At 37.8% G+C, this 16,671-nt stretch overlaps 1 protein-coding gene across 2 annotated transcripts in view; it reads left to right on the top strand.

The window, feature by feature from the left end:
- The window catches only part of LOC118654202 (vascular endothelial growth factor receptor kdr-like), a 463,598-nt gene that overhangs the window by 278,443 nt on the left and 168,484 nt on the right, over nt 1-16,671 (top strand). For both annotated transcript variants that reach the window (XM_036305522.1, XM_036305523.1), the window contains exons 15-17: nt 199-345; nt 530-655; nt 2,479-2,585. In XM_036305522.1, the coding sequence (XP_036161415.1) occupies nt 199-345; nt 530-655; nt 2,479-2,585 (380 nt within the window). The remainder of the gene's footprint in view (nt 1-198; nt 346-529; nt 656-2,478; nt 2,586-16,671) is intronic.

Genomic DNA, 16,671 nt, shown 5'->3' on the forward strand with positions numbered 1-16,671 from the left:
AAGAATACAAAATGCAAACCACCACACACATTACTCTTACAGTAGATTTTATCCCCATCTATCTTCTCTTTTCCTGCATAGGGTAATATTTAACCATCCAATGTCTGATTAAACATGAGGGGTAAAACAGAGATTAAGTGATGTATATGTGGTACCCTTCCTCAAAAATCTTGCCTCTTTTTACCCTGTTCTCTATAGAAAAAGTTGCTCCATTCGTTATTGAGAATCTTACCAATATTGAGGTTAACAGCAGTGGAAAGATTTCGCTGGATTGCAAAGTGAGTGGAACACCACAGCCTAACATCCACTGGTTGAAAAATGGGGTTCCTATTATTCCTGCTTCAGGTGAGTCTGAAGATCTTATGTAGTTGTTTCCAGTCAGGATGGCTTGAGTTGGTGCAGCTCCTTTGAGATTACTTGACTTTGAAACTGTTCCAAGATTGACTTAATAAAATAGGGGCTTGACATATTCTAAGATTTGGCTTCACTGCAAACACTTCAAAAATAATGGTGAACATTATTGATGCAGGGATCTTCTTTAAGAACAACAGCCTTATTATTGAGCGAGCCAAAAAAGAAGATGAGGGCTTCTATCTGTGCAAAGCAACCAATGAGTTGGGGGAAGTCAGCACAGCAGCTCTTATCACTGTGGAAGGTAAGTTGGAAATTCCTAGCTATATTGATAATCAGTAATGGAACCCCCCAAATAAAGAAAATGCATTTGGTGATGGGGACACAGTGTAGAGAGACAATGGAGAAGGCAATCATGGATATACACTTAATATAACCACTTTCAATGAGAAGGTATGTGGAATAGCATGATTTGGAAAACCTGGGTTCAGAACCCTATACTTGTTGCGAACTTGATGGGACCGTACATAAGCCTTTCTGGGTTTCAGATTTCTCATTTCTAAAATGAGAGTAACACCAGCTGTGCTCTATTTTTTCAGAGGTGATACAAATGAAGGCCAAGATATGGGAATGTTTTACAAAATATAATGTATCAAATGACATTACTTCCCTTTTGTTGGTTGGAAAATATTTGATGGCATTTGGAAATATAAAAATAGAAAGTTGATCACCTTTCTTTTTTTTTTTTAAATATATTTTATTGATTTTTTACAGAGAGGAAGGGAGAGAGATAGAGAGTTAGAAACATCGATGAGAGAGAAACATCGATCAGCTGCCTCCTGCACATTTCCCACTGGGGAAGTGCCCGCAACCCAGGTACATGCCCTTGACCGGAATCGAACCCGGGACCCTTCAGTCCGCAGGCCGACGCTCTATCCACTGAGCCAAACCGGTTTCGGCAGAAAGTTGACCACCTTTCATTATAAATATGAAGCCCAAAGAAAATAAGACACTTGCTAAAGCTTGTAGCAAGGTGTTTTATTCCAATGCCCTATGCTATTATGATGAGTATTTAATTGTTAAAGGTAAAGTTGTATCTGTTCAAAGAAATGCTATGGGTTAGACTAACCATCTTGGCACCTCTAAAGCCTTTTGCACATTCAGCTAGCTATACTGTTCTAGGTCATATCAGGCAAACCATATAAGCTTATTTAACAATCTGGCCTCACATTTGTCTGAGATAATCCACAGAATCTGAACTAAAAAAAAAAAAGGGAAACTGGTAATAATAAGATAGATAAAATAAGTTATACACTTTATACTGTGCTATTTTCACTACTCATTATCTCATTTGATAACCCCATGTGGCAGGTATTTTATTATTCCCATTTTTATTTTAATTTTTTTTTTTATTGTTGAAAGTATTACAGATGTCCCTCTTTTACCCCCTATTGATCCCCACTACCACAATCCCATCCCCTTTCCAGGCCTTCCCCATACTATTGTCTGTCCGTGGGCTACGCATATATGCATATAACTTCATTGATTAATCTCTGAAATATGGCTCTACCACTTAACAGCTGCATGACCTTGAGGAAATTACTAACCTTTCTGTGCCTCAGTTTGCCCATTTAAATAATAACTATATTATTCCCATTTTCAGTTGGGCAAACTGAGGCACAGAAAGGTTAGAAATTTCCTCAAGGTCATGCAGTTGTTAAGTGTTTAGAGCCAGGATTTCAACTCAGGCAATGTGACACCATACCTCACACCTATTTTGGCTTTGTCCTTGAGAACCAGCTAATTAGGTAGAGCATAACTTTAAATGTTTCATTTTGGCTTTCTGCCTCAGATATATGTCTGTATACAATATTTGTTCAGCTCATTCTTTTGAGTCATCTAGTACAATTATCAAGGATTTTTTTTCTCTAAGTCTCAGAAGACAATGCCCATATTCTATAAAAATTTTACATATGCACAAACACAATTTGGCACTTGGTGATATTTGTCCTTTAGAAATAAAATGTGATTTGTAAAAGGCGGTAATATTCTCTTTCTTTCTCTCAATTTCTGCAATGTACTAATTCATTTTTATTTTAATAAAATCTGTCGTCAATGTCTTTACAGGCTCTGAAGACAAATCCAATATTGAAGTCATTATTCTTGTTTGTACTGGCCTTGCAGCTACTCTTTTCTGGCTTCTTCTCACCCTGGTCATTCGAAAACTCCGAAAGGTAGGGGAGAAAAAGCACTTTGGGGCCTTGGGGCTGGCTCATGGTATACTTTTTCTTTCGTTTCCCACAAGAACAATCTCTTGGTAGATGGACTATCTAGGCAATGGGGAGAGACTATATGTGCAAGCAGTGTGTGTGTGTGTGTGTGTGTGTGTGTGTGTGTGTGTGTGTGTGTGAAAGAGAGATTGGGGACTAAAATGTAATGGAGTTTGTTGTTTTTTTAATTGATGAGAGAGAGAATTTGTTGCTCCGCTTATTTTTGCATTCATTGGTTGATTATTGTACGTGCCCTGACCAGGGATCAAACCCACAACCTTGGTGTATCAGGATGATGCTCTAACCAACTGAGCTACCAGGCCAGGGCCTGTAATGTTTTTACTTCATGCCTCCTACAACATTGGGAACTTATATAAGAACACACCTACCCACTTAGATTCCATCTCAAATTTTTTAATTTTTATTTTTCAATTACAGTTTACATTCAATATTATTTTATATTACTTTCAGCTGTACAGCATCATTGTTAGACAATCATATGCTTTGCAAAGTGATCCCCCTGGTATTTCCAGTACCCACTGGCACAAAACACAGTTATTATAATATTATTGACTATAACTCATATGCTGTACTTTACATCCCCCTGACAATTTTGTGACTACCAATCTGTACTTTTCAATTCCTTCATCTTTTTCACCTAGTTCTCCAGCACGTCTATCCTCTGGCAACCACCATGTGCTCTCTGTGTCTATGAGTCTGTTTCGATCTTATTTGTTTATTTATTTGTTCCTTAGACTCCACATAGTGAAATCATGTGGTATGTGTCTTTCTCTGTGTGACTTATTTCACTTGGCATAATACCCTGTAGGTCCACTCATGCCATTGCAAATGGTAAGATTTCATTTTTATGTCTGAGTAATATTTGATCATATAAATGTACCACAACTTTTTTTTTAAAAATTGATCTTTATTATTGAAAGTGTTACAGATGTCCCTTTTTTTCTCCCATTGACTCCCTCTACCCTGGTCCCACCCCCTCTCCTTCTGTATCACAAATTTTTAAAAATATATTTTTACTGATTTCAGAGAGGAAGGGAGAGAGAGATAGAAACATAAATGATGAGAGAGAATCATTGATTGGCTGCCTCTGCATGCCCCCTACTGGGGATTGAACCTGCAACCCTGGCATGTGCCCTTGACCAGAATCTAACCTGGGACCCTTCAGTCCACAGGCCAACACTCTATCCAATGAGCCAAACCACCTAGGGCTGTACCACAACTTTTTAATCCACTTGTCTATTGATGGGCCTATCTCCAATTTTAGGTTAGTATAACTAATGCTTTCAAGAATTATTTTTTAGGGGATTTTTTTCTTTATTGATTAAGGTATTACATATGTGTCCTTATCCCCCCATTGCACCCCCACCCCCGACTCATGCCCTCACCTCTCTGTTGTCTGTGTCCATTGCTTAGGCTTATATACATGCATATAACTCCTTTGCTTGATCTCTCCCCCTTACCCCCACCCTCCCCTACCTTCCCTCTGAGGTTTGACAGTCTGATCTATGTTTCTCTGTCTCTGGATCTGTTTTTGTTCACCAGTTTATGTTGTTGATTATATTCCACAAATAAGTGAGATCATGTGATATTTATCTTTCTCTGACTGACTTATTTCACTTAGCACAGTGGTTGGCAAACTGCAGCTCACAAGCCACATGTGGCTCTTTGGCCCCTTGAGTGGGGCTCTTCCACAAAATACCACATGCGGGTGCGCACATACAGTGCGATTGAAACTTCGTGGCCCATGCACAGAAGTAGGTATTTTGCGGAAAAGCCACACTCAAGGGGCCAAAGAGCTGCATGTGGCTCGCGAGATGCAGTTTGCCGACCACTGATTAGCATAATGCTCTCCAGTTCCATCCATGTTGTTGCAAATGGTAAGAATTCCTTCTTTTTTACAGCAGCATAGTATTCCATTGTGCCGATGTACCAGTTGTTTTTTTGTATTGTTTTGTTTTTGTGTGTACCAGTTGTTTAATCCACTCATCTGCTGATGGGCACTTAGGCCCTTTCCAAATCTTAGCTATGGTGAATTGTGCCGCTATGAACATAAGGGTGCATATATCCTTTCTGATTGCTATTTCTAGTTTCTTGGGATATATTCCTAGACATGGGATCACTGGGTCAAATGGAAGTTCCATTTTTAGTTTTTTGAGGGAACTCCATACTGTTCTCCACAGTGGCTGCACCAGCCTGCAGTCCCACCAGCAATGCATAAGGGTTCCTTTTCCTCCGCATCCTCATAAGCACTTGTCATTTGTTTATGATACCCATTTTGACAGGTGGGAGATGGTACTGCATTGTCATTTTGATTTGCATCTCTCAGATGACTAGTGACTTTGAGCATGTTTTTATATGTCTCTTGGCCTTCCTTATGTCTTCTTTTGAAAAGTATCTATTTAGGTGCATTGACCATTTTTTGATTGGGTTGTTTATCTTCCTTTTGTTAAGTTGTATGAGTTCCCTGTAAATGTTGAAGATTAAACACTTATTGGTGATAACATTGGCAAATATGTTCTCCCATGCAATGGGCTTTCTTGTTGTTTTGTTGATGGTTTGTTTTGCTGTGCAGAAGCTTTTTATTTTGATGTAGTCCCATTTGTTGATTTTCTCTTTAGTCTCCATTGCCCTAGGAGCTGTGTCTGAAAAGATATTGCTATGACATATTCTGCTATTTTGCTGCCTATGGAGTCTTGCAGGATTTTAATGGTCTCCCGTCTTACATTTAAGTCCTTTAGCCATTTTGAGTTTGTTTTTGTGTATGGTGTAAGTTGGTGATCTAGTTTCATTTTTTTGCATGTATCTGACCAATTTTCCAAACACCATTTATTGAAGAGACTGTCTTGACTCTATTGTATGCTCTTGCCTCCTTTGTCAAACATTAATTGAGCATAATGGCTTGGGTCTATTTCTGGGTTCTCTGTTCTGTTCCATTGGTCTATATGTCTGTTCTTATGCTGTGCCAGGAAGTTTTGAGAATCATGGATTGGTAATATAGCTTGATATGTGATATTGCAATCCCTCCAACTTTGTTCTTTTTTCTCAGGATAGTTGTGACTATTCGGGGTCTTTTTTTTTTTTTATTCCAAATGAATTTTTGGAGAGTTTGTTCTAGATCTTTGAAATACGCCGTTGTTATTTTAAAGGGGATTGCATTGAATCTGTAGATTGCTTTGGGTAGTATGGACATTTTAATGTTGTTGATTATGCCAATCCATGAATATGGTATATTCTTCCATTTGTTTATGTCTTCTTCTATCTCTTTTTTTCAATGTCCTGCAGTTTTCTGAGTACAGGTCTTTTATATCCTTAGTTAATTTTATTCCTAGGTATCTTAGTTTTGTGTGTGCAATAGTAAATGGGATTGGTTTTTTGTTTTTGTTTTTGTTTCTCTTTCTGTGAGTTCATTATTGGTGTATAAAAATGTAATAGATTTCTGGGTGTTAATTTTTTATCCTGCTACATTGCCGAATTCATGTATTAGGTCTAATACTATATTTATGGAGTCTTTGGGGGTTTTCTAAGTATAGTATGCTGTCATCTGCAAATAAGGACAGTTTTACTTCTTCTTTTCAAATTTGGATGGCTTTTATTTCTTCTTCTTGTCTGATTCCTATGGTTAGCACTTCCAATACTATGTTGAACAGGAATGGTGAAAATGGGCATCCTGTCTTGTTCCTGTTCTTAGGGGAAAGGAGTTTAATTTTTTCCCATTGAGTATGATGTTGGCTGTAGGTTTGTTATATAAGGCTTTTATTATGTTCAGGTATGGTCCCTCTAGTCCCACTTTGATGAGAGTTTTTTATCAAGAAATGGTGTTGGATTTTGTCAAATGCTTTTTTCTGCACCGATTGATATGATTATGTGATATTTGTCTCTCAGTTTGTTTCTGTGATGTATGATCTTTCTAATGTAATGCTGAATCCGATTTGCTAGAATTTGTTGAGGATTTTAGCATCTATGTTCATCAAGGATATTGGCTGGGAGTTCTCTTGTTTTTGTGGTGTCTTCATCTGGTTTTGGGATTAGGGTGTGCTGACTTCATAAAAAGAGCTTGGAAGTGTTCCTTCCTCTTGAATTTTTTGGAATAGTCTGAGGAGGACAGGTTTTAGTTCTTCTTTGAATGCTTGGTAGAACTCCCCTGTAAAGCCGTCCGGACCAGGGCTTTTGTTTGCTGGAGGATTTTTGATTGCTGTTTCAATTTCTTCAGTAGTTATCGGCCTATTCAGGTTTTTTTTATTCTTCTTGGTTGAGTTTTGGAAGGTTGTATTTTCTAGCAATATATCCATTTCCTCCAGGTTGTCTAGTTTGTTGGACTTGAATTGTTCATAGTATTTTTTTTAACAATCGTTTGTATTTCTGTGGGGCCTGTTGTTATTTCTCCTCTTTCATTTCTGATTTTGTTTATTTGGGTCCTCTCTGTTTGCCTTTGGTGAGCCTGGCTAGAGGTTCATCAGTCTTGTTTATCCTTTCAAAGAACAAGCTCTTGGTTTTGTTGATCTTTTGTATTGTTTTTTGGTCTCTATTTCATTTATCTCTGCTCTGATCTTTATTATTTCCTTCGTTCTGCTTATGCTGGGCTTTTTGCTCTCTTTCTAATTCTTTGAATTGTAGGGTTAAGTAATTTATTACCATTATTTCTTGTTTTATGCGGTAGGCTTGTAGAGCTATGAACTTCCCTCTCAAGACTGCTTTCACTGTGTCCCATAGATTGTAGATTGTTGTGTTTTCATTGTCATTTGTTGCCATGATGCTTTTTATTTCTACTTTGATCTCTCTGGTAACCCAGTCATTGTTTAATAGCATGCTATTTAGCCTCCAGGTGTTTGATTTTTTTTATTGTTTTTATTGTAGTTGATTTCTAGTTTTATGCCATATGATTTCTATCTTCTTGAATTTGAGGAGACTTTGCCTGTGACCCAATATATGGTCTGTCTTTGAAAATGACCCATGTGCACTTGAGGAGAATGTATATTCTGTGGCTTTGGGGTGAAATGTTCTGAAGATGTCAATTAATTCCATCTGATCTAGTGAGTCATTTAGGATTGATGTTTCTTTGCTGATTTTTTGTTTAGAAGAGTTTTCCAATGGTGATAGTGGGGTATTAAAGTCCCCTTCCATGACTGTATTGCTGCTAATCTCTCCCTTGGTATCCTCCAGAAGTTTTTTATGTATTTGTGTGCTCCTGTATTGGGTGGGTATATGTTTACCAGAGTTATTTCTTCTTGTTGGATTGCTCTATTTAGTATTATGAAGTGGTCTTCCTTATCTGTTGTTATGTCCTTCACTTTGAGATCTAATTTGTTAGATATAAGTATTGCTACCCCAGCTTTTTTTTCTTTTCCATTTGCCTGAAAAACCTTTTTCCATCCCTTCACCATCAGTCTGTGTGAGTCATTTGATCTGAAGTGGGTTTCCTGTAGACAGCAGATATATGGGTCATGTTTTCTTATCCACTCATCTACCCTGTGTCTTTTAATTGGGGCATTTAATCAATTAACATTTAAAGTTATTATTGATAGGTACTTTTTTGTCACCATTTTTATTCTTTACCCCTGTGTTCCTTCTTTGTTTCCTAATTTTTCTTTTTACAGCAGACCCTTTAGCATTTCTTGCATTGCTGGTTTGGTGGTAATAAACTCCATTAGTCCTTTTTTGTCTGTGAAGCTCCTGATTTCACCCTCAATTTTGATTGATAGTCTTGCTGGGTACAGTATTCTTGGATTCAGACCCTTCCTTTGCATGACTTTGTATATTTCATTTTTCATTCCCTTCTGGCCTGATGTGTTTCTGTTGAGAAATCAGTCACTAGTCTGATGGGGGATCCTTTGTAGGTAACTTTCTGTCTCTTTCTGGCTGCTTTTAATATTCTTACTTTGTTGGTGGTGTTTGCCAAATTTAATTATAATATGCCTTGGTGTTGGTCTTTTGGGGTTCATTTTGTTTGGGACTCTTTGAGCTTCTTGGATTTGCGTGAGTTTTTTCTTCCCTAGATCAGGGAAATTTTCTGTCATTATTTCTTCAAACATGTTTTCTATTCCTTGCTTAGTTTCCTCTCCTTCTGGCACACCTATTATGTGGATGTTGTTTCATTTCATGATGTCCCACAGTTACCTTAGGCTCTCCTCCTGTTGTTTAAGTTTTTTTTTCTAGATGCTGCTCTGCTTGGGTATTTTTTCCTACCTTGTCTTCTAGCTCACTGATGTGGTCCTTTGCTTCTTCTAGTCTACTGTTGATGCTTTCTATTGAATTCTTTATTGCAGTGATGTCATTTTTCATTTCTACTTGGTTCTTCTTCATTTCCTCTTGGTTCTTACACATATTGTTGAATTTGTCTTCCATTCTTTTCAGTGACCTTATGACCATTTCTCTGAATTCTTTCTCTGACATATTGCTTGCCTCCACTTAGTTTACTTCCTTTTCTGGTGATGCCTCCTTTTCTTTCATATGCAGGCTGTTTCTTTGTCTCCTTATGATCTCTCTTCTCCAGGTGTCTGGTTATGTAGCTCTCTCTCTCCTTTCCCTTGGCGAGATATGACCTTTCCGTGAGGAGGTGGAGAGCTCCTCAGAGTCTGCATATCCGGGCTGCTTGAGATCTGGTGTTCTTCGGTTCGCAGCTCTTCCCTGGGTGTTGTGGTTGCAGATTCTCAGGATGTATAGGCCTCCGATAACAGCCACTCTCCCCTTCAAGAGCAGGTGAAGGTTTTTTATACTTGTTTTTATTAAATTGAATATGTTCTTTCTTTTCTAAAGACAGGATCAAAAACAATGTCAGGCTGTGCCATATTGGCACCTGAGATATTTTCCAATGATATATAAATTAAGAGGTTAATTTCCAAAAAATATATTTTTATTAAAACAAAATATTTTATTAAATTTGCAATAAATTATTATTTATATTGATTGCTAATATTGTTTCATTCATTTAATTTTATGCCCAAGATGAGTGTCTTACTTTCCATAGCTCTGTGAATGCTTTTTATCTGGAAGTTTATTTATCTGATATTATTATAGCCAGGTCACCTTCTTTTAACAAATTTCTTTATTGTTGTAAGTATTATAGATATCCTCCTTTTTTCCCCTATTGTCCCCACCACCCCACACCCACCCCTCTCAGGACTTCACCACACTATTTTCTGTGTCCATGGGCTATGCAAAAATGCATATAAATTCCCCTGTTAATCTTTCCCTACCCACCTCCCAACCTCACCTTCCCTCAGATTCAATGGTGTGTTCCATGCTTCTATGTCTCTGGAACTATTTTGTTTATCAGTATTTTTTGTTCATTAGATTCCACATATGAGTGAGATCATGTGACACTTGTCTTTCTCTGGCTGACTTATTTCACTTAGCATAATATTCTCCAAGTCCCTCCATGCTGTCTCAAGGGTAAGAGATCCATCTTTTTTACAGCTGCATAGTATTCCATGATATAAATGTAACACAGACTTCTTATCCATTCATCTATTGATGGGAATTTGAGCTGTTTCCAGATCTTAGCTATTGTAATTTGTACTGCTATGAACACAGGGATGCACATATTCTTTCTGATTGGTGTTTTGGGTTTATTAAGATATATTCCTAGAAATGGATCACTGGATCAAATTGCAGCTCCACTTTTTCATTTTTTGAGGAAACTCCATACTATTTTCATGGTTGTTGCACCAGTCTTCATTCCCACTAGCAGTGAGAAGCAAAGTCTCAAACATCTGTTGTGGCGATTTGTTTGCTGATACATATCCTAGGGCAAGGGAAACTAAGGAGAAAAAAAGAAATGGGGCTACATCAAAATGAAAAGCTTCTCCACAGTACAAGAAACCATCAATAAAATGAAAAGGGTGCCCATTGCATTGGAGAACATATTTTCCAATGATATATAAATTAAGAGGTTAATTTCCAAAATATATAAGGAACTCATACAACTTAACAAAAGGAAGACAAGCAATCCAATTGAAAATGAGCAAGTAACCTAAATAGGCACTTCTCCAAAGTGGACATACAGAAGGCCAAGAGACATATGAAAAAATGCTCAAAGTCACTGATCATCAGAGAGATGCAAATTAAATCAACAATGAGGTGTTGCCTCACACCTGTCAGAATGGCCATCATCAATAAATCAATACCTTCTTATGTTTGCTATTTGTATGGTACATCTTTTTCATACTTTTTTTAAAAATATATTTTATTGATTTTTTACAGAAAGGAAGGGAGAGGGATAGAGAGTTAGAAACATTGATGAGAGAGAAACATCGATCAGCTGCCTCCTGCACATCTCCCACTGGGGATATGCCCGCAACCCAGGTACATGCCCTCGACCGGAATCGAACCTGGGACCTTTCAGCCCGCAGGCTGACGCTCTATCCACTGAGCCAAACCGGTTTCGGCCTTTTTCATACTTTTACTATCACATTATCTGTGTATTTATATTTACACTAGTGGCCCAGTGCATGAAATTTGTGCACATTAAAAGGGAATTAATTAGCAGAAATATTTTAATATTGCTATTTGTCCTTTCTCTATAATAGAAGTGTGAGAAATGAAAGGAAATTAGTAAAATGTATATGAAAATAATATATAAATTTATTAATTAATAAACAGTAACAAAAGGATATAACAACAACAGAGGCATGGTATAACAACAACAAAAACATGAGATGAATCCCAGCAACAACACAGCACTGATAACTCTTACGCAGCCAGCTCTGGGCAGTGAACTTCCACTGGACAGAGAGGCCCTATAGCCTCAGAGGCCAACCCCAGAACACTGCCACCCAGAGGCTGACCCACAAACTGACTCTTTGCTAAACACAAAATAAGGCAGTCTGGGAAACAAATGCGGCTTGCTTTAAAATAAGGACTGTGGTTTATAACACAGAGGAACAGTGTATCGCAGGGAAACTCAACACTCTCCTGAATACCTGGCAGGTCTAAGGCGAGCCACACTGAAGAATAGAAGAACCGAAGGACCTTCACTACTGCAATATATTTTTTTTCTTTTTTCACCTTTTAACTAAGAAACCAATTTTTTTTCTCTTTTTTTTTCTTTTTTTTCTTTTCTTCTTCTTTTTTTTCCTTTTTTTTCTTCTTTTTTCCATCACCTGATTTTACCCTTTTAATTACTACCTTCTTATTTTTAACCAGTATTATTACTGCTACCATTTTACCATTTTTTTTTTTAAAGTGCCATTTTATTTTCTCTTTATTTTATTTTGGGATTAGTGTTCTCCATTCTATTTTCATCGTTATATTATTGGTTGTTTCTAGTTTGCATTCATCTCCAGGGAGCTGTTGCTGGAATTTGTTGGGATTAATGGCTGTTCTATAGGAGTATTCTCCTCATATAAAAAAGTCTCTTCCCCTCTTCCACTTCATTCTCTCTTTTCGCTCTTTTTTTTTCTTTTCTTTTCTTTTCTCGCTTTTTTTTCCCCCCTCCTTTTTCCCAATTTCATTTTTGCACTCCTTTTTTTGGTCCCTACTTTTCTTTTCTTTTTTCTCTTTTCTCTTTTTCTCTTCCTTCTTCCTTATCCCCTAATTCTCTTAATTCAGGTGGTCACCTTTATTTGGGGTTATTCATATCGTGAATATATTTGTGTATAGTGCCTGGTACGTGGTGCCTTGTTGTGTTGTATTTTGTGCCTTTAAATCAACGCAGCAGATCCAAGCAACAGCAACCTCCTGAGCACCACACCCTCTGCTGAGGAACAGCAGCTGTACGTGAAACCTTGCCCCACAAGCCAGAAGAGCCACCACAGCTGTGAACAGCACCCACCAGAGGAGCTGCTGCCAACTGAAGAGCAGCTGCTACCGCAACCGCCCGAAGAGCAACCACAGACCAAGGAGTCACTGCCACCAAGGGAGCAGCCTCTGAATGACTCAACGTCTAGATATGTCAGCGAGATCAAACATGGGTAGACAAAGAAACTCCCAAAGGAAAGAGAAGGAGGACTCTCCAGAAAAGCAGCTAAGTAATACAGAGGCATGCAACATGACAGAAAAAGAATTCAGAATAAGGGTCCTAGAGTGCATAAACCGGATGGAGGAAAAAATCGACAACCTCTCCAAGAAGCTAGAAGAAACAGATGAAAAAATCAACAACTTAAGTAAGACCCAAGAAGAAATGAAGAGTGATATAGCTGCAATGAAAAACTCCATTGAAAGTATCAACAGTAGACTAGGAGAAGCGGAGGACCGAATTAGTGATTTAGAAGACAAGGAAGCAAAACACACCCAAAACGTACTGCAATTGGAGAAAAAAATGAAAAGACAGGAGGAGAGCCTAAGGGAGCTTTGGGACAACATGAAACGAAACAACATACGAATAATAGGGGTACCAGAACGACAGAAGGATGAACAAGGATTAGAAAACCTATTCGAAGAAATAATATCAGAAAACTTCCCTGAGGTGGGGAAGAAAAAAGTCACACAAGCCCAGAGAGTCCCAAACAAGGTGAACCCAAAAAGACCCACACCAAGACACATCATAATTACCATGGCAAATGTTCAGGACAAAGAGAGAATCTTACAGGCTGCAAGAGAGAGACGGAAAGTTACATACAAGGGATCTCCCATTAGATTGTCAAATGATTTCTCAACAGAAACACATCAGGCCAGAAAAGAATGGACGGAAATTTACAAAGTGATGCAAAGCAAAGGACTGAATCCAAGAATACTCTATCCAGCAAGGCTATCATTCAAACTTGAAGGGGAAATAAGAAGCTTCACAGACAAAAAAAGGCTAAGGGAGTTTATCACCACCAAGCCAGCAATGCAAGGAATGCTAAAGGGACTGGTATAAAAATAAGAAATAAAAAGCTCAGAAAGAAAACAGCCACACAAAAACAGAAATGCCTACAAACAAGTACCTTTCAATAATAACTTTAAACGTAAACGGACTAAATGCTCCAAACAAAAGACATCGAGTGGCTGAATGGATAAAAAAACATGACCCATACAACTGCTGTCTACAAGAAACCCACCTCATTAGAAGGGACTCACACAGACTGAAAGTGAAAGGATGGAAAAATATCTTTCAGGCAAATGGAAAGGAAAAGAAAGCTGGGGTAGCAATACTTATATCGGACAAAATAGACCTCAAAGTGAAGGCCATAACAAGAGATAAGGAAGGCCACTTCATAATACTAAAGGGATCAATACAACAAGAAGATATAACCCTGGTAAACATATATGCACCCAATGCAGGAGCACCCAAATTCATAAAAAAACTCCTGGAGGATATCAAAGGAGAGATCGACAACAATACAATCATTGTAGGGGACTTTAATACACCACTGACAGCACTGGATAAGTCTTCTAGACAAATAATCAGCAAAGATACAGCAATCCTAAATGACTCACTAGATCAGATGGACTTAATAGACATCTTCAGAACACTTCACCCGAAAGCCAGGGAATATACATTCTACTCAAATGCTCATAGGACATATTCAAAAATAGACCATATATTGGGTCACAAGCAAAGTATCCCCAAATTCAAGAAGATTGAAATCATAAAAAGCGTCTTCGCAGACCACAATGGCATAATATTAGAAATAAACTACAATAAAAACAACCCAAAATACTCAAACACCTGGAAGCTGAATAGCATGCTATTAAATATTGATTGGGTTACCAATGAAATCAAAGAAGAAATTCGAAACATCCTGGAAACTAATGACAATGAAAACACAACAATCCAAAACCTATGGGACACAATGAAAGCAGTCCTGAGAGGGAAGTTTATAGCTCTACAGGCCTATCTCAAAAAACAAGAAAAAATGGTAGTAAATCATCTAACTCTACAACTCAAAGAATTAGAAAGAGAGCAACAAGAAAACCCCAGAGTGAGCAGAAGGAAGGAGATAATAAAGATTAGAGCAGAAATAAATGACATAGAGACCAAAAAAACAATACAGAAAATCAATGAAACCAAGAGCTGGTTCTTTGAAAGGATAAACAAGATTGACAAACCTCTAGCCAGACTCACCAAGAAGCAAAGAGAGAGGACCCAAATAAACAAAATCAGAAACGATAGAGGCGAAATAACAACAGACCCCACAGAAATACAAATGATTGTTAAAAAATACTATGGACAGCTCTACTCCAACAAACTAGACAACCTGGAGGAAATGGACAAATTCCTAGAAAAATACAACATTCCAAAACTCAATCAGGAAGAATCTAAAAATCTCAACAAGCCAATAACTATGGAAGAAATTGAAGCAGTCATCAAAAAGCTTCCAGCAAACAAAAGCCCAGGACCAGACGGCTTCACAGGGGAGTTTTACCAAACATTCAAGGAAGAACTGAAACCTATCCTCCTCAGACTACTACAAAAAATTCAAGAGGAAGGAACACTTCCAAGCTCATTCTATGAAGCCAGCATCACCCTAATACCAAAACCAGGTAAAGACAACACAATGAAAGAGAATTACAGGCCAATATCCCTCATGAACATAGATGCCAAAATCCTCAACAAAATCTTAGCAAATCGGATCCAGCAGTACATCGGAAAGATCATACACCATGACCAAGTAGGATTTATCCCAGGGATGCAAGGATGGTACAATATCCGCAAATCAATAAACGTGATACATCACATAAACAAATTGAAAGAAAAAAACCACATGGTCATATCAATTGATGCAGAAAAAGCATTTGACAAAATTCAACACCCATTTTTGATAAAAGCTCTCAGCAAGGTGGGAGTAGAAGGATCATACCTCAACATAATAAAAGCCATATATGACAGGCCCACAGCCAACATCATACTCAATGGACAAAAACTAACACCATTCCCCCTAAGAACAGGAACAAGACAGGGATGCCCCCTCTCACCACTCCTCTTCAACATAGTACTGGAAGTGTTAGCCATTGCAATTCGGCAAGAAGAAGAAATAAAAGGCATCCAAATTGGAAAAGAGGAAGTAAAACTGTCCTTATTTGCAGACGACATGATATTATACATACAAAACCCTAGAGACTCCATCAAAAAGCTACTGGACTTAATACATGAATTTGGCAATGTAGCAGGATACAAAATTAACCCCAAGAAATCCGAGGCATTTCTATACACCAATAGTGAACTTTCAGAAAGAGAGATTATAAAAACAATCCCGTTTACCATCGCACCAAAAAAATTAAGCTACCTAGGAATAAACTTAACTAAAGAGGTAAAAGACCTCTACTCAGAAAACTACAGGACGTTGAAAAATGATATAGAGGAAGACATAAACAGATGGAAGAACATACCGTGTTCATGGATTGGTAGAATCAACATCATTAAAATGTCCATACTACCCAAAGCAATCTATAAATTCAATGCACTTCCCATTAAAATACCAATGGCATACTTCAGAGATCTAGAACGAACTCTCCAAAAATTCATCTGGAATAAAAAAAGACCCCGAATAGCTGCAACAATCCTGAAAAAGACCAAAGTAGGTGGGATCTCAATACCAGATATCAAGATGTATTACAAAGCCACTGTTCTCAAAACTGCCTGGTACTGGCACAAGAATAGGCATATAGATCAATGGAATAGAATAGAGAGCCCAGAAATCGGCCCGAACCAATATGCTCAATTAATATTTGACAAAGGAGGCAAGAACATACAATGGAGCCAAGATAGTCTCTTCAATAAATGGTGTTGGGAAAACTGGACAGATATATGCAAGAAAATGAAACTAGACCACCAACTTACACCATACACAAAAATAAACTCAAAATGGATAAAGGACTTAAATGTACGACAGGAAACCATAAAAATTCTAGAAGAATCCAAAGGCAACAAAATCTCAGACATATGCCGAAGCAATTTCTTCACTGATACAGCTCCTAGGGCACTTGAAACGAAAGAGAAAATGAACAAATGGGACTACATCAAAATAAAAAGCTTCTGCACAGCAAAAGAAACCATCAACAAAACAACGAGAAAACCCACTGTGTGGGAAAACATATTTGCCAATGTCATATCTGATAAGGGCCTAATCTCCAAAATTTATAGGGAACTCATACAACTTAACAAAAGGAA

Source organism: Myotis myotis, unplaced genomic scaffold (assembly GCF_014108235.1).
Source record: "Myotis myotis isolate mMyoMyo1 unplaced genomic scaffold, mMyoMyo1.p scaffold_m19_p_4, whole genome shotgun sequence".
Lineage (NCBI taxonomy): Eukaryota > Metazoa > Chordata > Mammalia > Chiroptera > Vespertilionidae > Myotis > Myotis myotis.